The 24,262-nt window shown below is 33.4% G+C and overlaps 1 protein-coding gene across 3 annotated transcripts in view; it reads right to left on the bottom strand.

Annotated features, from left to right (window-relative positions):
• Positions 1–24,262, bottom strand: part of LOC145248286 (transmembrane protein 181-like) — a 118,428-nt gene that overhangs the window by 19,055 nt on the left and 75,111 nt on the right. For all 3 annotated transcript variants that reach the window (XM_080110159.1, XM_080110161.1, XM_080110160.1), the window contains exons 5-9: positions 21,053–21,189; positions 16,647–16,766; positions 8,433–8,513; positions 5,835–5,934; positions 192–319 (exon numbers count right to left, since the gene is read on the bottom strand). In XM_080110159.1, the coding sequence (XP_079966285.1) occupies positions 192–319; positions 5,835–5,934; positions 8,433–8,513; positions 16,647–16,766; positions 21,053–21,189 (566 nt within the window). The remainder of the gene's footprint in view (positions 1–191; positions 320–5,834; positions 5,935–8,432; positions 8,514–16,646; positions 16,767–21,052; positions 21,190–24,262) is intronic.

Genomic DNA, 24,262 nt, shown 5'->3' with positions numbered 1-24,262 from the left:
TTAGATGTAGGTTACCTGGACACGAGTCAAACTTTTTAATATATATATATACACACACACACAAAGTTATGAACAGTACATAGGGTCCGAGCAAAGCTGAGCTGAACTGCTAGTAGTATATAAGATTGAAAAGAAAAGGAAGAAGAAGAAAAAAAGATGCTGAAAATAAATTTGGTTCGACTCCAACTTACCTGCCTGATTCCATGGTAAAGACACAACCAAAACAGCAATAATGCAGAAAGGAATGTCGCTTGGAAGAAACCATCTAACATTCCTGGAATCCAACTATTAACTAAAAACGTCAGCGGGAAAAGTGGATCTAAATAAAGAGAAATACGAATTAAAATATAATTTTGATGAAACCAAAAAATCCCATCCAACCCTTATTATCTGAACCTGTCTACATTTTCATATTGTTTTGATCGTTCAGATAATTATTCTCATCTTGGTTTATCGGCACAACGTTTCGATTCTCGAAACCTATGACCTCCATCAGGTGTGGAATCCATGTTTTTTTTTCAACTAAGGAAAAGCGAGGGGGGGGGGCTCTGTAGGTTTCAGGGTGTGGCCGTAAATTATAAAAAAGATCAATCTTCAGAGGTCAATGCCTCCGTTCAGTCTCGAAAAACAAAGGATACTCCCTGCAGGGGCAGCTGCGCATGAAATTGTGAGGCAAGGGTTGCACAATCTTCCAACCATACCTCTCCTGAATCGGCACTGTTTGAGTCCAGTTGCAAGGAGAGGCCCAAGACGACTGGAAACAATGCCGAGATAAGCGGAGAGCACATACAGCACCTAAAAGTCCCAAATGGTCATCATTTAGTACTGACCAGGTTCAACGTTGCTTAACTTCGGTGATCCAAAACGAACTGTTGTATCAACATGATTATGCCGGACTTCAGGGGTCATTAGGTTGTTTTTTTAAGACTTCCCTATGATTCAATTTTAACTGAATCCTTATGCTAATTGTCAATATTAGTGAAAAAATATTTTTTTTACGAAACCATGGATAGACATCCCACATGGGGTTATCGTTATTTTATAAAAAAAAAACAGTGCAAGGGAGACGACTCTAAGAAAAGAAGGTTCTTTTATTGGGAATTATCTCCCTTGAGTTGAGCATTTTTTTTTTTTCATGTAAATGTGTAATTAATGGAATCCAAACGTGGTTAAATTCGATATTTGGACGGATTAGGGTGTTGTTGTTGTTGTCTACCATATGTGCTGCTTCTTTAGCTTCCTGATCCTCTATCTTTTTTCTATGTCTAGTATTTTGACATCATCCCATATTGAGGAATAGATGTCTTTTTCTTTCCATATATGGTCTGCAAGGACCGATTTGAACAACCGAAACATTGTGTCAATAATACCCAAAATGAGAACAATTGTCTGAACAATCAAAACAATATAAACATTCATACCTCATCTCAAAAATTCAGAAATGTCTACATTTGTTTCTAAGAAAATGTTGAAACTGTTTCAGAGCTCACTCATCCTTATCTGGTGCTATCAGATGAGGCTGTTTGAAGATATATCTGCTTCCTGACTCAAATGCATCGAATATTCAAGTTTTTTATTTTTATCTATTTATTTCTTCTTTGCAAAACTTAATGATGTTCTGCAAAGTTCAAGATAAAAACAATAATTGAGTCCCCACCCCTCTCTCTTTCTTTTTCCTCTACTTTGCTGTCTGAAGATACTGATTTCCTGACTTAAAAGAACTTGAAACATAAAAACTTTTCATTTTAATTTTGAAAACAAACTCTTCGAGAAATTGACAATAAAAAACATTTTCTTGACATATGATCCTCAGAGGTTGAATGCCATTCAACAAAAACAAACTCAACTCACTCATCTTTCTGACAAAATTTAATTTTACAGTTTTAAAAAAAAAAGAAAAAAGCCGTTATCTACATAAGATACGATAGCTAAAAAATAATCGGGGGGGGGGGAGAGGGGGTCAAAACAGAAGAAAAACAAAAACGGTGGATAGCAGAGAAAAAAAAAATAAGGATGGAATTTTAACAGAAATCAATATCCCAAAGTTTCTACAAATTGGATTTCTGCTATTTAATAATTTCGCAGACAAGTGTTCCGATAGCCTAAACACGTGATACCCCATATACACCAGGAATTTAGTAGATTGATTTTTCTTTCAGGACTCACGACAAGGAAAGTAAGTTACATGTTGGTTAATTTAAACGTGTAACTATTGGAGATGGATTTGAGGTAAGGAACTAATTGAGGCAGATACTCACTTGGCAATTTTCAGATATCTTTTTTTCATAAAAACAGCAGAAAAGAGAGAGAAAATATAAAAAAATTTGGTACTTGTACTGTTTAATCAAGACATTAAAAAAATGAAAATATCGAAAAAGGTTATATTGTACGTATCCGTTTTGAACTGAAGATCTCCGAAAAATTTTTTTCACTTAATTTGATCAAGTAAGGGGCTAAAAAAAAAAAAAAAAAGTACTACTTCAAGGTCAAAAATTTGCCGGCAATAAATGTTAGATGGAATTGATTCTGACCCAGAAAATAGCAATTCTTCCCTTTTTGTCAGGAACATCGCTCTTAGAATGTGAGGATTAAAAGAAAAAATAAGGGAATCAAGAGTTACAGGGCCGATGAAAGTAAAGCCAAGATCCACTTTCTACTTTTCACTTTTAGTTCGATAGAAACCCTTGAGACTCAAACTAGAAATAAATGTCTAATCAAATTATTTTCATTCTTCTGTCAAGTCGTCATAATTTTCCATCCCATTCTCATTTTTTTTTTAACTGAAAAAGTTATGCATTCCTCTAATCGCTCTGTTTTCAAAATATAATAATGTTGTTGCTCTTACTGTTGTTGCTATCTTCATTTCTTTGTTTCTTGTATCAAAATAAAAGATCCTCAAGATACAAGCAAAAGAAGCGCAAATTCCATAATGATGAAAATTTGAAAACATTTCCAATTTTGACGAAATTATTGGAGATCCTCTTCGTTGCTCTGGTTGTATTAAAATAAAAGGGAAATCATCTGAGTTGCAAACCAATTATCTACGGGTTATTTAATGCTGAATAAAGTTGTCAAATTGTATACGTAGGTAATTGTCTGACAATGGATAAAACAGATTCACTATTTCACACTAAAAATAAGTCAGCTGAATGGATGGAAGGGGTAAACAGGCAACCAAAGATACAAACATTAGCAGGTAAGGTTTTAGATTCTGTATTTTGGGATGCACAAAGCATTTTGCTCATCAATTATCTTAAGAAAGGAAAAAGCATCACTACCGAATATTATATAGCATTATTTGTGTGTTAAAAAGAAAAAAAAACTGTCATAAATGAAGTGGAAAGTTGTCTTTCACCAAGACAATGCACCATATCACAAGATATTCGCAACAATCGCAAAACCACAAAAATTGTACTTCAAATTGCTTTCACACCCAACCTACTTGCCAGATCTGACCTCCAGATTTTAGGCATGGATGGCTAGATATTAACAATTGGGGAAAAAAAGGGGGGGGCGTCAGAAATCTATCGGGCAAGTCGTTAAATTTTTTTTTAGAGATAAGGCAGGAGGCGCCATGATTTTGGAAATGGCAGGAGGATGGCTGACAGACAGCTGTTAACGAACATGAGGTTAATTTACCCACATCCCTGAGTAGAACCATGGGCCGTGGAGGTGCCCGGTCGAATGAAGCGAATAAAACGGGCGACATAGAGAATGTATGTCTGCACTGTACATTTGGAAAAAAGGAGTGAATAAAACAAAAAGATGTATGTTAGAGATGTTATCTGACGTCTTTTTGGTCTACAGGTGTGAAAAATCAAGTGTTAGAATAGGGAGATTAGAAATGTATCCATAGGTATACGTTTTGAAAGGAAAGGAGGAGTGTTAGATAATAGCAGGGTTGAAAGTGTTAATTAACTTACAATCTAATTAATTAATTAATTAATTAACTATTATCTACTTATCTATCTAGTAATAAGTGGACATAAGTACTTTATATTAAGAAATATTTATTATTTAGAGAAATAAATTAGTCACTGAAATGTTTACAAAAATTAACTTAAATAAACACTTAAATATAACTAGATCATTGATCAGTTGGGTACGGACCAAGAGGTCACACGTTAGTGAAACGTGTCGTTGAATCACATACGTCACCGGAACTCATGAATGAAACATGTCATTTTGAAGATAACATAGCAGAACTGACAGGTGAAAAAGATTAGAGCTGAGAGTTTGGTTTTTGTCATCATGGTATGCAGATGTGCTCCAGAAGCCGGGAGCGAGACTAGATGAAACAAGCATGTGGACACGTAGCAGACTCTTGTGAAAACACAGAGATATCCAAAAAAAATTTATATTTATAAAATATAAAGTCGTTGTCCTGTGGATCACAAAGAAAAATCAGGTATGTCTTAATTGTGTTAGTAGTAAGTAGGAAGACAAACGACCTCCAGATAGAAAGGTATGAAGCATCTTCTCCCATATATCATTCCCCGCTACGCAACGCAGAGACTTATATGTTTGCAGACCTTAAAAAAAATGATTTAGGAAAAGAGACTTAAATCCAATGAAGAATATTAGAAACTGAGGCATATCTCAGGCCAAAGACAAACCATTCTACAAAAAAAGCATCAAAATTTTTAGAGAAGCACTGGAATCCGTTCATCAGTCTAGAAGGAGACTATATTGATGAATAAAGTGAAATTTTGCCAAAAAGTTTTTCTATTAGTTAGGCCTGGAACTTATTGAGGACTGTGTTAATCTTAATATCTTATCTTTTTTACTATCTTTATAGGCCCTGTATATGACCTTAAACTATATCCAGTGGTGAGGCCCCAGCTTGCGGGCTTTGTGGAGTATGGAGCCACTCTTTAATTGCCATTGCTCCCAGGTCCACTGACCCCGAGTGGTAATACTTGTTAGGGTCCCAACTATGGGTTAAATAGAAACAGACTTGCAAACAACAAATATATTCTATTAAAAAATTTTTCTTCAAAATCTTTGGATTCGGCATTGAATAACTTGCAAAGGGTTGATATGCCGTAAAACAAAAACAACCAACCAACTATCTTTATAGTTTGTTGTAGACAAACTATTAATAAATAAAATCTTTGTTCCCCTCCCCCTCCTCCAAAAGCTTTTAAAGCATCATTTGCTTTTCTCTTTTGTACTTTGTACACATAGCCAACATAAAGGACGCTGGATTTTAGCAACATCCAAAAACTCAAAGAATTTAAATTCCTTATTCATGTGTTGCTATCTTGATAATATCAAATATTCTAATTTCACAGAAGAATGAAATATATTGTTTGGATTTTTAATGACAAAAAGTATGGATTATATTCGAGTAAACATAGAATAGTCGATTTGTTGGGGGGGGGGCATGAAAAAATGAGTTGGAGAGGAAACAACTTTTGTTTTGTTTTTTTACATGGAGTTCACCACTTATCAAGGCCCAATGGCCACTCAGGGATAAGGGTTATTGTGTGTACAGTAATCAAAGGGATAGTGTAGCAATAGTATTGGAGAATTGGTAAGGTCTCATTACTTGGGGGGGGGGCGGTTCATCAGGAATTTGTTTGTGTTGGACTTGAAGACATCCAGGTTGAAGTCGGGAGGTAAACAGGCAAGCGGAACAGAGTTCCACAGGCGTGCAGTTCTAAGAAAGAAGCTTTGTTCATGGTATCTACATTTTGATTTAGGCACAGATAGGGAGTGGGGAAAATTATTGACGGTGGTTTCAGCTAGTCAGGTGTTTTTTGAAAAAGATTGCAAATCAACAATCTCAGATCAATGAAAATGGACGAACAAAAAAAAAAAAAATCACTTACCATTATAAAGAAGTAGTAATGGAAGCAGAACTGCCATCCATCTTTGTTCTATGGACCAATCTTTGACTGAAAATTTTCTTAAGGAATGAGCAAAGAAACACTGTAAAAGAAAAAATAAATAAAATTAAACTATTGGAAAAAGCGTATTGTGTTTATGATTATTGTAAAAAACAAGAATTTCATTTAAATACAATATAATTTTTTCTACCAGATTAGGCTGTCTGAAGATACTGGCTTTCTAACCTAAAATGCACCAAAAAAAGTAATTCAGTAGACCACCAAACGCCAATCCCAACATCTAATCATACGGAGTTGTTGTAGATGATGAAACTGCTGCTTGAATGAATTGGTTGTTTTGTTTTATGGCATATCAACCCTTTTCAGGTTATTTAATGCTGAATCTGACAAAAGTTTTTATTCTTAAAGTTTTTTTTATATTTTGAAATATTTATTCATGGTGTTTGGTTTGGTTGTTTTGTAGATGAAAATTGTTTTGTTTTTTTTGTCTTTGACTGCAGAACATGATCGCATTTTGCAAAAAGAAAAAAAACAATAACATCAAGCCAGTATCTTAAGATAGCCTGATCAGAATATATCAGCACTGTTTGAACGAAGATATTTTATATATGAAAAAGATTAAAAAAATCAACCTCTCGAAGTTAGAATAAATTCAATCCAAGACAACAGATTTTGCACACACAAAAAAGAGATCAATATCCTTTTGAGAGCTTTATAACAATAAATATTTAAAAGGAACTTATCTAAATACTTTACAGTTTCCTGGTAAATCCGATTGTCAAAAGTGCATTTCAAGTAAATACACCTGTACTTGAATATAATTGTATATAGACATTGAATAGAAATGCACTTCTAATGATCGTGAAATTGCAGTAAAATGTTAAGTCTCTTAATGGGATACATTCCTGAATTATTTAATCATTATAAAGTTTAGAGTATATCTGTGGAGTGTAAGGAAGGGTAATGTGGGCTAGTTTTATTTCCATTTAGTTTTATGCAAAGGGAGCAAAAAAAGCATTCAAGGCCTTTATGAAAATTCAGATAACCCAGACTTTTGTGTAATACTAATAAATATCTACTATTAAAATTTCACAAAAATATTAGTAAAAAATCCTAATAAATATTTAAAAAAATCCTAATAAATATTACTAAAAAAATCCTAATAAAAATTCCCCAAATTCATATGTCTTCAGAATATTTTAAAGGATTTTAAGGAGCACCAACTTCTATTTAAATTTTTTTTCAGATTTGCATTGATCTTAATTCATAGGCATTAAACACCAATCCAGCAAGATTTCCTAAATTTTAATTTCTTGTTAAGACCTTAAGCTTAAGCATTACATTTTATGGATTTTGATTAAAATTGAACTAATGATTCTAGACATAAGGTTAAGCAGCATTATTTCTTGATTTTAATTTTCATAAAAGTGGTGCAAAACTCATCTGTGAAGGGAATTTTGAAAACCAGTTAAGACTAATGGATTTACGACACTGGATTTTAAAAAAAACACAGCCAAGACATGTATGCACATATGTAGCCAATAGTGTTGTATAAATAAAGAAAATGATATAATAATACAGCTCTACTTGTTATTGAGCACTATTTTATAAAAACCGGAGTTACACTGGATTAGCATCTAGGAAACCATAATAATACAATCATTATATTATATGTATGTATGTACATATTCATTCATTCTATGATGTTTTGTATTTTTTCAAAAAAAAATTCTCAATACTGAAAATAATTTTAATTTTCTAAACTAAAAAGCATTAAAGACATGCAAACAAATAATAGATGACAACATTTATTTGAACAAACAAATTACAATATTGTAATTTATCATTATATATCATTTTGGGTGCTTTTTCAAATTAGCACTTACGGCGATAAACAAAAATGAAGAAAAACTTTTATAGTTTACCTACTTGTAACAGAATGAAGATGATATATTCTAAAAATCAGAAAAATTGATAAAGTAGTTACTTTTTATATTTTCAAAAAAACAAATTTGCCATTTTTGTACCAATAAGTGAAGGCCGAAGCTATTTTAATATTCTTCAAATTTTGTTTTTAATTCATATAAAATGACCCTTCTAAAAAAATGTTTTCATTATTTTATATTTATATTTTCTGAAAAATAAATAAAAAATATATGTTATGTTAATAAATTATTGTTTGATTTTAAATCTTACGTTTCTATTGTCTTTCTGACATTATTATTAAAAAAAAAAAAAAAAAAAAAATTGAAATGAAAGTCGGTTGTCTGCTTTTGATTTTACCATCAGCAGTACATTTGGGCACAGAGTGAAATTTGATTTTCTTGAATTAAAAAATAACTACTTCATCAAATTATGTCATTTTTGGAATATTTTATCTTCGTTTCGTGACTGGTATGTACATCATATAGACTTTTCTGTAGTTTCTTTATTTTTAACTGCTACCATAAGTGCCAGTTTGAATAAACACCTCATTCTTATTACAGCAAGAAAAAAAAAACAAACGGATTTTGAAAAAAAAAATTTATTTTAAATATTTACTAAAATTCATAAAAATCAACATAAAAAGAAAAAACTTACTGTTGCAATAAAAGTCAAAACCAGGAAAACAAAACGCAACCAAATTTCTATTTGCGTGAAAGTTACATTGTAACTCTTGAACTGAAAAACAAAATCCAAAACAGTCAGGATTTTTACAAATTATAAATTAAAAAAAAACAAAAAAAAACAATTACTGAAATAAATTTATAATGAAAAAATTAAAAACAATTATAGAAATAAATTTATAATGGATAAATTAAAAAACAAACAGTTTTTAAAAGGTTCTTACATTTAATTAAACCCCATAAGTTTATTCTTACATAAAACTTTTATCTAACATCAAGTAATCTTGTTGGATTTTCAAAATCAGACACAAATAGCATTTAAATAGACAAATCAAACTTTGTTTTTGATTGACCAATTTTAATTTTAATATTAACCATAATATGTATGGTTTGCATATCTTAGATTTAGGCTCAAATAGAGAGTAAAGGAAATTGCTTAAAGCTGTTTGTAGCTAGTCGAGTGTTTGTCCCAAAGGGCTTATTGTTGTCCCATCTTATTGGCACTATAACGTTCTTTGCTACAATCTATTTTTAGAATTAGTTAGTCTGGTCCAGATGATTACCAATATGAAATATTAGTAAATAATCACCTTAAAATAAAAATCACTAAGTGAGCCAAATCATATTGAATTAAAGGATATAATAGAAATTGTCTATCTTAAGTTTAAAAATGTGCTAAAAAAATTAAGAACTAAAATGACTTTACTGAAACCCGGGTAACAACAGGTAAGTGCAACTAATTATTCGGTATTTTAGAAAAGATGATTGAATTGTCAGGACTGAACTGTATGTATCAGCTGATTTGGAAACAAATTTTTAGATTGTAAACTTAAAAAAAATAAACAACCCAGACATGTTCAATTTTTTAAGGTTGGTTGCTTGTTTTTGTTTTACGGCATATCAACCCTTTTCAGGTTATTTAATGCCGAATTCAGTGATTTTGAAGAAAAGTTTTTTAATAAAATATATTTGTTTTTTTCAAGTCAGTTTCTATTTAACCCATAGTTGGGACCCTAACAGGTACTACCACTCCGGGTCAGAGTGGACTTGGGAGCAATGGCAATTAAAGGGTGGCTCCACACTCCCCAAAACCCGCATGCTGGGGCCTCACAATCGGATATAGTTTAAGGTCATATCCAGGACCAAATTTTTTAAGGAGAGAGTAATTTGCTATAAATTTTGTGCTTCTTCATATATGAAGGTTTTTCCAAATTTAAAGCCTCCTATGTTTTTTTTTTTAACTCAAAATGTTGAAGAGCTACGAAAACAGGAGTGGTACCATTGAAACAAGCGACCTTCGTACTCCAGAATGTATTTTTCTAAATAGTCACCACCATTCTTCAATGCATTTTTGCCAAGAATTCAATGACACATCTCTGCTTCTGACGCATGCCTATGACAGGGGTTGCTTTCTTCGTCTCACACCATCAATATCTGCAACAGAGAGATGAAACTTCAAACGATGAATGCATAGGTTCAGTCATCATAACAGTGTAATTTGCAGTTCCTTCTAGTCCATTCAGCCAGAATAAAAAAATAGGAGGCGGAAATATCTAGCCTAAAAAAAAAAAATGTTCAAAGTTTTAGAGAATGCATACAAATTTTTTTAAATCTCTGATGCATACGTTTGCATTGCAAAAAATCATTCCTTTATTTAGTCAAACACGCATGCACAAACAACGTGCTAAAAAATGATCTAATTTCACTCACACGATCATAGACAAGTCGGTATAGTAGCAGCAATGTTATCTTAAGATTGCATGTTCAATCTTAGATATCAGATGTATTTTTTTTTTTCGATTTTTCAAGTTTTAATATTGAAACAGAGTTATTTATGTCATTTTTTCCGTTCGTTTTTTTTTTTTTAATTTTTCGATCATGTTCGCTATTTTTTTTGTGTTTTTCTTTTTAAAGATTTAAAAAAAAAGTTTTAACAACGTTTTACTTATTCTTTATTTTGCATTATGTTCACTGTTTTTTTTTTTGTGTTTTTGTTTTTTCAGATTTTTAAAAAAGTTTTAACGTTTTACTTATTTTTTATTTTGCATCATGTTCACTGGTTTTTTGTGTTTTTGTTTTCTCAGATTTTTTTAAAAAGTTTTAACGTTTTACTTATTCTTTATTTTGCATCACGTTTGATTTTTTTTTTTTTTTATAATATTCAAACAGGGTTATTACGTTCACTTATTCTTTATTTTCCATTTTATTTTGATTTAACCCCTCTACACACCTCCAAACACCCAGGCAACGCCGGGTACCCCCCCCCCCCGCTAGATTGATATAATGTGAAGGCAAGTGGATGAAATGACAATGTTGAATAATTCAATGATTCAATTGAAAATTGTTGAATTCTTTTATCTTTGTTGCATATCAAATGCTATCTTCAACCAAAATTGCATTGCCATAGTCTTCAGAAATGTTTTTTTTTAAATGTTGAACTTCATTTTTTTTCTTAAATTTTTAGAGAGGATTTACTGAATTTAAATATAAAATTTTTCCAATTTTTTTTATCTGCAATTTAGTGCTAAATCGATAATAATGGTAAGATTCTTGATAACAAAAAAGAATTGAATAACAAAAAACTTTGAGATGTAAGCGGAGGTTAGCATATTATTTATGTGTGGCCAATGATCTTCTGATAAAGCCAGCTGTTACAGGTGACTTTATAAGAGAAACCAAAGTCATGTGTATTTTGCACAATTGTAAATAATGAGTCGATTGTCACGTGACAAAGTCCGACGTAAAAAAAATCAGTCAATGGATAGAGAGTGAGGTGGGAAGGGGTAAAGAAAAGTGAATAAAAACAAAAAGAAAAAAGAAAAGAAAATCCGAATTCATCTAAAACGGAAATCAATAGTAAAAAAAAAAAGAAAAATCAATAATTGAGCATACAGTTATTGGATGTTAACAAAAAAATAAACATTCATGCAGTTCTGGATACGACCTTAAACTATATCCAGTGGTGAGGCCCCAGCTTGCGGGCTTTGGAGAGTGTGGAGCCTCCCTTTAATTGCCATTGCTCCCAGGTCCACTCTGACCTGGAGTGGTAATACTTGTTAGGGTCCCAACTATGGGTTAAATAGAAACCGACTTGCAAACAACAAATATATTCTATTAAAATATTTTTCTTCAAAATCTTTGGATTTGGTATTAAATAACCCAAAAAGGGTTGATATGCCGTAAAACAAAAACAACCAACCAACCAACCATAGACATTCATGAAAATTACTTGGTTTACAGTTCAGTAACTATACAAAGCTCAGATGTTGATGGCTAAATAATTCAGTTCTCTTTTCTTCTTCATTTAATGTGCCGTTTGCATATCAGATGCAAGTTACGTATTGATCATGGTGGTATGAAGTGATTTTCTAAACAAAACTACCACGTTGGTTTACAGGTGTTATTGGTGAGGTCAGAAGGATTCTGTGGGTCTTGTTATCACCATTTTGCCTTCAATACCTAAGTCAGGATGCGATACAGGATTATCCCTCTCGACCAATCTCTTAAGAGACTTTGCTGCTTTGGCCACACTTCATGTTGCAATTCAGGACAGTTCATTCATGAAACAATAGCTCCAGAATCACTCCCAGATTCGTATATATACACGAGAAACCAGCTGAAGATGTGGTTACACACTATCAAAGCTGATATCGAACTTAGCTTTGGGTCATAGGTTTACAGTGTTCGCCACTGGTTCTGGGACTGGCTGCCCATCACCATCTTGGCCGCTATGGCCCATCGTATGTGGCCTGTGTTCTATGGGAAGAGCTGGTTCAACCCATCTTGAATGAATGTCGCTTTAAGTCACTGTTGAGGTTATCATTGACAGAGTCCGTGAAAGTTTTTCTCTGCCTGTTTTTTCCTTGCTTATCCTCAAGTGGGATGTGTGTACATTTTATTTATCTAAACAAAGCCTCAGTCAACATATCAACATCATTGGAGAGAGTTGCAATGCAAAGCTAACTCTAGTCTCAGCACCTTCAGCATCAATAGCAGCGATCAGAATTGTTATCAAATCACACACCACAAATCCACCAAACCAAAGCCATATCATCTCTCTGAATTCCAAGAAAGAAGTTAAGGGTAGAAAGAAAAGAAGTGGATATTAAATAAATAGAAAATAAATAAAAATGAAGGATTGTAATGACTGTGAAGGGGAAATATGTTACTGATGTATCATAGTGTACCCATGGACATTTGAGTTTGTTAGAATACAGTTTTATTGTTAAGATGTAACAATGTCTGAAAATCAACATGTCATAACCTCAGTCGCAAAGGAGACTAAGAATAGGGAAAAAAAAACTTCAATTTTTTTTTTTTTGTACAACAACGTTTATTTCCTCATTCTCTCGTTATCGCAGTGATGTTCGTCACATGATTGTATTCTCAAATGTCATCCATGCTTCTCATGTTATTCGTATCTCTAACGTGATCTCCTTTTTAAATTCTTTTTTTTTCCCTACTGGTGACGTCATTTTACATGCATTTGCATACAACCATACGCACTATGTTACAAAGATGTCTCGAATTAGCTTGAAAAATGTTCGCCCGACTCTTTTTAAAAAGTATCGCTATAGGATTTTGTTTTTATTTTCATGATGAGGATCTTCATTATTTTCATTAAAATTAGAAATTATTTTCACCAGCTTTGGGTAAATAGATTCACTGCCTTGTGGATGCCTTGATAAAAAGCAAAGGCTAAGGGAATAAACCGTGAGAAAAAATCCAGTTTGGAGTCCTGATAGGCAAATGGTGACGCACTGCAACATCTTTCCCACAACTTCTGCACTTGTACTGGCTTCGAGCTTATCAACTTTCATTACCATCAGACTTTTTCGGCAACATTAAAAGGGGGACCCTGGTAACTGGTCAAACCTAGGTCTCCTTATTACCTGCCCAAGTCTGCATCCAAAATAAAAATACATTTAAGTAAATACTAGCGGAGGAGGGCATCCGCCTTTGCCTGGGCATAAAATATGCTTAAATATGATATTTTGATTTGTCTATACTTCATATATATTATTATAGAGTCGTGATTTCAAAAGTAAAAAAGAAAAGTATTTAGATGCCATCAGCTGGAATCAAAACTGAAACTGTAACATTCAAAGCTAGTGACGTTACCACGGTAACGATGCGACACGTATAGAAACCGATTAAAAATTAAAAATAAACCAAGATGAATGTACAAAATGTTTAATAATTTTTCAATTTTGACCCCTTAAAAACAATTTTAACCGGGTAAAGACCCATAAAAGAATGGTCTGTAAAAAATGCAATCATTTGAAGCCCCTAGCACGGCTCCGCGACTTTTAGTTTCGGGGGAAACAGAGTTTGAAAATATGGAGACAGACATATAGCCATTTATATATTAGATTTAGCATCATAGTGTACCACAAACAAATGTATTTGTTAGAATATCAACTATTTTCTTATTAAGATGTTTTTAAGCAACCTGGAAAAAATGTTCTTTTATGTAAGAGTTGATATGAAAAACTTACCGATTTTTCTGGCAATCTTCTTAGATCGGTTTAATAAGTTTATGGAATTGCTGGTACTTATGCAAAATAAGGAAAATGCTATCATCATAATTTTCCGGGCAGTTTACTTAAAATGACGAAAGGTGTCAAAACGCTGAGCTAATGAAGTTGCAGAATCCAATGTCATTTAAGAAAACATTTATTTACTATTATTAGTTTATTGTAAAAAAAATTTAAAAAATAATATTTATCTTGATTTGAACATGAATAAAAATTATTAAAAAGAAAATCTTTAAAAAAAAAAAAAATTGTTTGCTATAAGTTGTTTGTTATTCAAAGAACATTTATTCCTAAAACTTACCTTACAATGAGTTTTTTCTTGATTTGAATTTTAATTTTCTTAAAGTTTCATAAAATTATCTTATAATTATTCATTGCATTGTCTTCATTTGTAGCAAGAAATACTACAGAATGGTACTACAAGAAGGCTGACAAGGATCACATCAGAGATGCTCCATAGGGAAATATCTTTTCTCATCTTGCTAAACAGTGTGCAAATAAACCACTGAATGGTCCAAAGCAGCAATTGAAGCACATGTTCCCACATGTCTATACCAAACCTCACTCTTCCCAATGGTTTACTTCTACTTATGCAGCTACCATTGCTCAAAGGCAGCATGCATACCGCAGATTTATCTAACACAAATCCAGTAAAAATAAACAAAAATATATAGAAACCAGAAGTAATTGTAAGAAGGAAATAGCCACAGCCAAAAGAGAATATACCAAAACCACCAGAAAACGCATTGAAGCGCAGAAATTAGGAATTTGTGACTTTTGGAAAATGTATAACAATGTAGTAAATCAACAATTCTCCCACTATCCAACAAGTTTGAAGTTGTTTGCATCGCAACCGAGAAAGCTAATCTGCTTGCCCGTCGGTTTATCTCCAACTCTACTTTGGACCCAGCAAATCACTCCCTCCCTGATTTTCCTCTGCAGACAGAAACCACACTAGATGATCTGAAAATCACCCCTTCTCAAGTACATGGTATCATAAAATAAACCTAGACACCTCAAAAGCATGTGGACCTGATCTCATCCCAGCTGTACTATTAAAAAAATGTTCCACTGAGGTTGCTCCAGTTCTCTCCAAACTTTTTAAAAAATGCCTTCACAAATCTTGCTTTCCTGACTGCTGGAAAACTGCTTCTGTAGTACCAGTTTACAAGAATTCTGGTGAAAGAACTGACACATTAAATTATCGCCCCATTAGCTTCCTCCCTCTTTTTGCTAAAATATTTGAGTTCATAATTAATCAAGCTCTAGTCCATCACCTTACAGCTGCTGAACTTCTGACTGTAAGGATAGATGTTGTTCTCTTTATGGTTGCTATTTGTATTTCATTACAGCTTGGTCTTTCAGGGATTGTTTCTAAGTATTTCTGAAGATTCTTTTATATTAGGTCAGTTGCTTCTATCATAACTGGTATAATGTTTATTTTTTCCAGAGATCATGTCAGTTTTAGATCATGCTTTATGTCCTGATATTTTTTTACCTTTACTTGTTCAGCTCTATGGAACTGTGGCATCAATAATGAGTGCAGTTCTTTCGGGTTTGTTCCATATTACAATCTCTGGCGTGATGACTTTGTCTTTTATGTATCTGGCTGCCTGTATGTCTTTGACATAGAACACCGTGACCTTTCCATTTGATGTTATCGGTGATGGTTCATGTTCCCTTTTGTGGTGTGTATTACAGAGTGTCATTTGGAACATTCCAAAATTTAATTTTTTTTTAAATATTTCTTATTAACACATTTCTATAAAGAAATATTATGCAACAAAGAATGTGTCTGACCATGTTTAACGTTACAAGGCAACATGTAAAGACCAAACACATTGTAAACACTGTTGCAAGGAAACAGAAAAAAAAAAAAAAACTTGATGCATTTTTTTTTTTAACAAAGCGTTTATATCAGGTATTTTCGACAACGCATTTTTTTCTGAACTACTTAAACAGTTCATTTCTCCTTTTCCGATACAGTGTGACTTTTCGTCTCCGTGATGCCACCCATGTATCTCAAATCCCACTTGTCTTGAACACATCTTTTCCTACTTTCTCGTGTCTTCAATACCTACTTCTATGAACATGGATAGGGCAAAAAAGGCCTGTTCCATCGCTACAATGTTGCATCCCTGTGCTTGTTTTACAAATATTTTAATGGAATGTGTTCTGATGAACTCATTGCACTTGTGCCCCATCGACGTGCATATCCCCGACAAACCCTCTTAGCAACAAAATCACACCTCTTCACTGTTGAGGTCACTAAATATCAGAAAGTTTTCTACTCTTAATAGCTTCTTCCCTAGAACGGCTAGACTTTGGAATTCCCTTCCTGCTACTTACTTCCCAAACTTTACTGATATGCAGAAGTTCAAATGCAACGTAAATGCAACATCTTAATCTTTCTTAGGCATGGTCTCAATTAGTAGTCCTTTATGTCCAAGTGGCAATATGCCTTGTCTGGGATCAAGGTGAGTAAAAAAAAAAAAAAAACCTGTCTTTTTTATCTCTGCTGTGATTTCGTGCTTTTGACTTGATCATTTGCATATGGCTGCTGCTGCTGCTAACCCAGCGTCAGTGGCTCTGTTACCCATGAACCAATGATGAAATCAATTCTTAGTATGAAAAGAAAAAAAATTACTTACATTGAAATTAATGTTTTTAATTTTATACTTCATTCTTTCAAGCCCAAAGAATTGGACAGTAATGATATAGCGGGAATAATCCAGGAAGCCCAAGTGCATCAAGATAAGGTCATCACAATCCTAAAAATTAGAAAATAAAATTTAAAATACATTTTTCTTTCAATACAAAACATTTAAAATTACACTTAATAAAACGAATAACTACAGCTAATGATGAGAACTTCAGACAAAACAATTCCGAGGCATGATCTTTGTGAGCTCTGTATAGAATTTCAATTCGCTCAACAATGCAATGCATCAATTTTGGTGTTCGATTCTACTTCAATTCTAACGATAATCCCTTGGTGAATCTTAGTTGAAAAATTTTAAGATAAATTATATAAAAAAAAAAATAAAATAAAAAATGGACGTCCACCATTTATTCTTATACTAGCAGGATGCCTGACGTTGCCCAGTCATAATATATGCATAAATATTATATTTTAATTCATACAGAAACTGAGACATGTGCATGTGAGTATTATTTTTTTTTCTAAATAGTTCAGTTCTTGTAAGTAAAAAAACACTCAAGCCGAGATTGAAACCAAAACCTAAAGGCAGTGAGTCAAGTACGATAACCATTAGGCCAGTTTGACAATATCTTTAAAGAGTGTTTTCAAACCTTATTCTTTACATAAAGAATCTCTCATGTGAACGATTTATGCACGCGCATTTGTGAAACAGTTAACATCTTTCCCATTGATTCCTATATCTCAACACGGACTCAAATTCGCACCCCTATTGGGTCTTATTTATATACGACTAACTCTTATTTTTTCACAACATTTAACGGAACATCCTGATATTAACTTACTGTGATGAAGAAGACCTGATATTTTCATTGTAAACTTTGTTTTTGTATAAGCTGTATCACCTGAAGAGGTCTTTAGTTACTGGAAACTAGTTGACCGAAACATGCTCATGAATAGTGTAGCAGAAACACTAAAGGATGACCTCCAATCTGTAGTGGAATGGGGACAAAAATGGATGGTCACATTCAATGCTGCCAAGACTAAACTAGTTTCATTCAATAATTACTAGAAACCTTCTCTACCACCTATAGCAATGACCAACGACTCTTTATCTGAGAGTACGTCTTTCAAGCTCCTTGGCCTAACGTTCACAGGAAACATGAGTTGGAACAATTACATCGAGGGCATTGCCAGTGCTGCTGCGAGGAAGGTGGGCTCTCTCTACCGTGCTAGAAAACTACTAACACCCGAAAGTATCGTGTACCTCTATAAGGCAACCATTCGCCCATGTATGGAGTATTGCTGTCATATTTGGGCTGGTGCATCTGCTACTAGTCTCTCGCTCCTAGACAAGGTTCAAAAGAGAGTCACCAATCTGATAGGCCCTGAACTGGCATCTAAGCTTCAGCCTCTGTCCCATCGACGAAACGTTGCATCCCTCTGCCTGTTCTACAAGTATTTTAATGGTGAATGCTCTAACGAACTGCAAGCACTTGTGCCCCCACGACGTGAACACCCTCGACAGACCCGACAGGCTGCAAAATCCCACTCCCACACTGTAGAGATCCCTAGATGTAAAAGATCTTTCTACTCCAGTAGTTTCTTCCCCAGAACAGCTAGACTTTGGAATTCCATTCCAGATCCCTGCTTCCCCAACTGTACTGACGTGCAGAAGTTCAAGTGCAACGTGAACAGACATCTTGCTGCCCAAATCCCTACATAGTGCCCCAGTAGTTGTTGCCCCTGATAGTAGGCCCCTACACCAAAGTGGCAATGTGCCTTGTTTGGGCTGAAAATGTAATAAAAAAAAAAAAAAAAAAAAAAAAAACATTACTTCTTATGTAAAAACAAATAAAGAATATACCGTGCTCTACTTTGATATTGAGCACCTTTGTATTAACCTACTTACACTCCGTTGGTTACTTAACCTCTGAAAAACAATAACGTCAGATTATTCCAGTTCCTATTCCGTTGAGCACTATAATGATGCAGCATTTTCCACTCATAGGCAATGGAAAAAAAATCAACTTTAACACCTCGCTTAAAAACATTCCAATCACAAACAAATGGAATTATTAACTCATCCTCACAATGAAAATAAAAGATCTACTCAGAAGGATGAAATGGAAGGCAGACTTTTTCCTTGACAACTCAATGAATGAAGGTCACAAGGATCACTACGGTTTTAAAAGCCAGGAGTCGGCACCTCATGTTGAACAATTGGATTACTTTGAGGCAGATCTGACAAAGATGGTCAGGGATATTACCTTCCACGACAGAAAAAAAAAAAAAAAAAAAAACTTCCAATAAGAATTAGACAAAATTGTAAAAAAAAAATTCAAAATACAAGAGAAATACTTGTTAAGGTGAATAAAACCCAGAACTTTTATAAGGTAAGCAAGCCAGAATACTTTAAATTATTGGAACAGAACATTACAAGTTATTACAAAAAAGCAAATTTTGATTTTGTAGAAAAAATTAACTTGGACAGCAAATCAATAGCTGACAAGCTATAAATTAACAATAGAGTTAATAAATTAGTCCATAAGGAAGACTACATTCTCTTAAAAGACCATAAACAAGATTTCGACAACAAATCAACTACAAGACTGATTAACCCTACTAGATCCGAAATCAGAAAAATCAGTAAAAGGATCTTGGAAAGGTTAATTCTCAGGTCAAGAACACATATAATCTAAACCAATGAATTAATATGGCTGATGCAATTGATTAGTTCTCTATGATAAAAAACATCCTAGTATGTTTATGATTTAAGGTGGCCTTAATACATGCATACAAACACCATTCTTTCTAGTCTTCCATTACTTTTATCACGATCCTTAACCCACCCATCCTTTCCTATATCTAAACACAGACTCAAATCCGCACCCCTGTTGGTTCTTACTTACATACGACTAAATCTTATTTTTTGCAACATTGGATGGAACCTCCTGACATTAATTTTCTATGACAAGAAAGTCCTGATATTTTCATTGCAAACTTTGTTTGTATATCACCTGAAGAGGTCTCTAGTTACTGGTAACTAGTTGACCAAAACATGCTCATGACTGTGTAGCAACATATTGCTTATGTAAAAACAAATAAAGCATATATATATTACAATAGAAAAATGCGAGCATGAAAAGTAATATAGTTTAGCTTAAACATGGCAAAGTAAAAGACTAGTTGTTAAAACTGGAAAAGAAAAGGGCAAGATATTCTAGTAAAAAATAAAATTTATAACTTAAAATATTGCAGCATTAAGAATTGATTATATAATGTTAATTGAATTTAAAACAAAATTCTTAATGCTGCAATATTTTAAGTTATAAATTTATTATTTTTTGTATTAGAATATGTTGTCCTTTTCTTTTCCAGTTTTAACAACTAATCCTTTACTTTTCCATGTTTAAGCTTAACCACATTACTTTTCTTGCTCGCATTTTTCTATTGTAATCCATGATTTTTCCAGGCTTCCAATAAATTCACTTGTTCTTTGTTTAATTTCAGTCTTATTTTTTTGCCCCCATAAACACATATGTAATAATGTGCAGCACTCATCTGCTTTCAATAAAATTTCCCCAATTATCTTCGTTTCATGCTTTCATTCTGTTTCATGTCGTACTTTTCTTTTCGCGACAGCAGTGAATTAGTAGCAATAGTCGTCACTGAAGCAACGTGGTTGCTATGGAAACCAGCCATAAAAAGTGTCGCTCACCTCCTTACATATTTTTTCAATTTTAAACATGAGAAAATTCATAGCTTTTATTTTGCTGAACGAAAATTGAAAAACTTTTTTCACAATATAGCTGAGAAGGTGATCTATAAACTGTAATAATTGTTTGAAATTTGGTCGAAAAATGAGTGAATGGTGAAGTTTTAAAGCAGTTCTAAATGACTATAACGACTACTTAACCATATATTCAAACACTACCAGGTTTGAATGAGATATATATATATATATACATATATATATATATTATGTCATCAATAGCTTACATTCTGCAAGCTCAATATTTTATTCTGATTCTTCAGTTTCCTTTGTGAAAACATGGGCCCATGTTATTAACAAAGAAAATGTATTTCTATTCATGTTCTGGCAAATAAAATTGTATCAGACTTTGAATTATTTTATAATGGTGACATTTTTCAATAATAACAAAACAGTAGAAGAATATTACATTTTTTAAAACTTAACTTCATCAAATAATCAACACCTGTTGTGCATATAAATCATATTGTAATAGATCAGACAGAGCATCTTAAAGTCACATTTTCGATCGTGGCATTCGCCATCCACTTTTTAAGTAAATCCATTACTTATTATTAATGCATTATTTAATCCCAAGCAATGCCAAATAGGGACAGATAATAAAAATGATTAAATTCACTTACATGTCCACATCGAAGTAGACGTGTCCGATTGTGCATTTCTCCCGTTAGGTTGGGACGATCCAATGCAGTCGATTTGTCATTATTCTGAATAGCACGGATTTGGACACCAACTTGGAATGGCTGTTCAAACCTAGATGCTGAGAATACAAGAAAATTTTTTTTTATTTATTTATATTTTTTTTTTTCCAAACAAAAAAAAAAGTTTTCTGCACAAATGAAAAGAAAAAAAAAAAAAAAAAAAAAAAATCAGAATTATCTGTGTCATGGATCCGAATTTATTAGAAAAAATATTGTGAAACCAGCAAAAAGAATTTTTAAAAGCTCCAAACAATTTAATTGAAACTGACGCCACAATTTAAAAAATAATTTCTCTGGACGCCGTAGAAAACACAATAAGGGTTTTTCGTTCAATCCGGATTTAAAGCAAACATTTACTGCTTGGTATCGATGTTGGAAGGATATGTTTCAACTCAAGTTCACATCCGTGGACGACACATGGAAAGTATGTTTACTACTTCACAAGCTGGACGCAGCAGACCATGAAAGATTTTCAAATTACATCCTTCTGAGAAAAAAAAACAAAAAAAAAAAAAAAAACAAACAGATTTCTTCACACTTGATGAAACGATAGCACCGTTATCAAACATTTTTTTGAGTCAGCATCTTTATTTAATATTCGTTACAATTGTTTGAAATTAAAGAAATTGCTACGGACGATTTTGTCAAATATGCTGGAATTGTCAATCTACAATGCGAAAATTTTTGGCTGAAATCGCTGACAGAGGATCAATTCAAATGCCTCATTTTCATTGCAGCGTTATAATCTCCAGAAGATGTGGAAATATGCACACATCTACTGTCTATGGTTGACAAAAACAGAGAAATAATGGTACAAATTCTAATCACAGAATGTCAACAACTAATAATTCTAACACGAGACGATAATGGTGCAACAACAAAGTCCATCAAACAACAGCAAATCAATTTATTTATTGCGGACTTTTATCCTCATCTTTCTTAGTTGTTGTTTCACAATATTTCGGCCAACTATTCCTCTGGCCTTCGTCAGGTGGTAACCGCGACGGGATAGGTACTTCGAATCTCCTAACTGCAGTCTCAGCAATTAAGTAATTTCCTAGAATGCAGTTAGGAGATTCGGAGTTCCTATCCCGTCGCGGTTACCACCTGATGAAGGCCAGAGGAATAGTTGGTCGAAACGTCGTGAAACAACAACTAAGATGAGAGTAATAGTCCGCATTAAATAAATTAATATAAATAAAACTCATCTCAATAATGAATTCCAATCAAATAATATAAACATCAAATCAGTAGAGAAATCCCTGACTGAAAATAAGAAGAAGCCGTCAACATCCTGTTAATCATGTGGGGAGATCCACTATGCTTGTTTTTGTTCATTTAAAAACACACATCAACATTGTTTACGTCATGGGCACAAGGACGGATTTTGTAGTAAAAATAACTGCAACATTTCCAGGATGCACAGCCAAGAGATAAAAACCACAGAAAAACGTCAGGACGTTTCCAGAATGCCACATCAAATTCAATTTTTGCAACTTTCAACATAAATTTTGAAGCTTGGAGAAAATATATACTTGTTGAGATTAACAATAAGCCAGTGAATTTTCAGTTTGAGACCGCTTCGGATATCACTTTAATTTCACATCCAACATGGGAGTTGTTGGGAAAACAAACTCTTGAGACAACTCCACATTGCTTGTGGTGTATCAGGAAACAAGATACAACTAACTGGTGAATTAACATGCGATGTCTCTTTTGAAGGAAAAAATATTTCAGGTGTGTGCTATGTTTCTGATGCATCAATCCTGAATCTTCTTGGTTTGGATTTTATTGAAGAACTTTATCTTTTCAATGTTGCCCGAAAGTCAATTTTCAATTCTTTCAATATTAATGCTGCAGAACATACTTAAAGCAAAGCAATGTTTTTCAAGAAGGTTTTGGATGTTGTTCTAGAGTTAAAGCAACTTTAAAACTGAAGGCAGATGCAAAGCCAGTCTTCAGACCAAAGTGTCCGGTATCATACACAGCTTTAGCCAGAGTAAAAAAAAAAAAAATTGGATTGTCTACAACGGGAAGAAGTAATCCAACCTACAAATTACTCACCCTGGGCAGCACCTATTATCATTCTGAATAAGGCTAACAGCAAAGTACACCTATGTGCAAACTTCAGCACAGGATTAAATGACAGATTGGAGACACATCAGCATCCACTACCTGTATCAGAAGATCTGTTCTCAAAACTTAACGGTGGAACTTTTTTTGCAATACCGGACCTTTCAGATGCATAGGTACAAATGGAAGTTGATGAAGATTCCAAAAATCTTATCACTATTAACACCCACAAGAGATTATTTCAATTTAACTGCCTTCTATTTGGGATCAAGTCAGCTCCAGCAATATTCCAACAAACTATGTATACAGTGTTCACAGGATTGCCAGGAGTTTCCGCCTACATTGATGATATCATCATTAAAGGCACACCCCAAGAGGAACATCTACATTGTTTTACTGCCATGCTGAATTGAATTCAACAATATGGACTTCACTTAAGACCAAACAAATGCAAATTCTTGAACACTTCTGTGAAATACCTTGGATCTATATTTGACAAAAATGGTCGAAAAACAAACCAGACAATATTCAGGCAATAAAGCACATGGCAGCCCCAAAGTATGTTGCAACACTTTTGGGGCCTTGAAAGTTGTTATGGCTCCTTCTTACTCAAACTGCACAGGTTACGAGGGTCTCTGAATAATCTTTTACAAAAAGATACCAAATGGAAGTGGTCAAGCACATGCAAAGAATAATTTCAGAAAATCCAAACACTTCTTAGTTCTGACCTATTTCTGACACACTACAATCCATCATTAGACATTAATTTTGTGACGGATACTTCGTACTATAGAGTTGGAGCAGTAATATCACATATTTTTCCTGATGGAAGGGAAAAAGCCATTGCACATGCATCAAAGTCATTGACATCTACTGAACGAAAGTATAGACAAATTGAGAAAGAAGTCCTAGCAATTATCTACGCAGTAAAGAAATTTCACAAAATGCTATATGGCCATCATTTTACCCTGATCACAGACCACAAGCCCTTAATAAATATTTTTGGTTTCAAGAAAGGAATTCTTGTTGTACAGCAAACTGCTTACAAAGATGGGCAAC

Source organism: Euprymna scolopes, chromosome 26, assembly GCF_053919585.1.
Source record: "Euprymna scolopes isolate OS-2025 chromosome 26, ASM5391958v1, whole genome shotgun sequence".
NCBI lineage: Eukaryota > Metazoa > Mollusca > Cephalopoda > Sepiida > Sepiolidae > Euprymna > Euprymna scolopes.
Note: the sequence above shows the minus strand (reverse complement) of the source record. Positions and strands in the feature narration are given on the sequence as shown.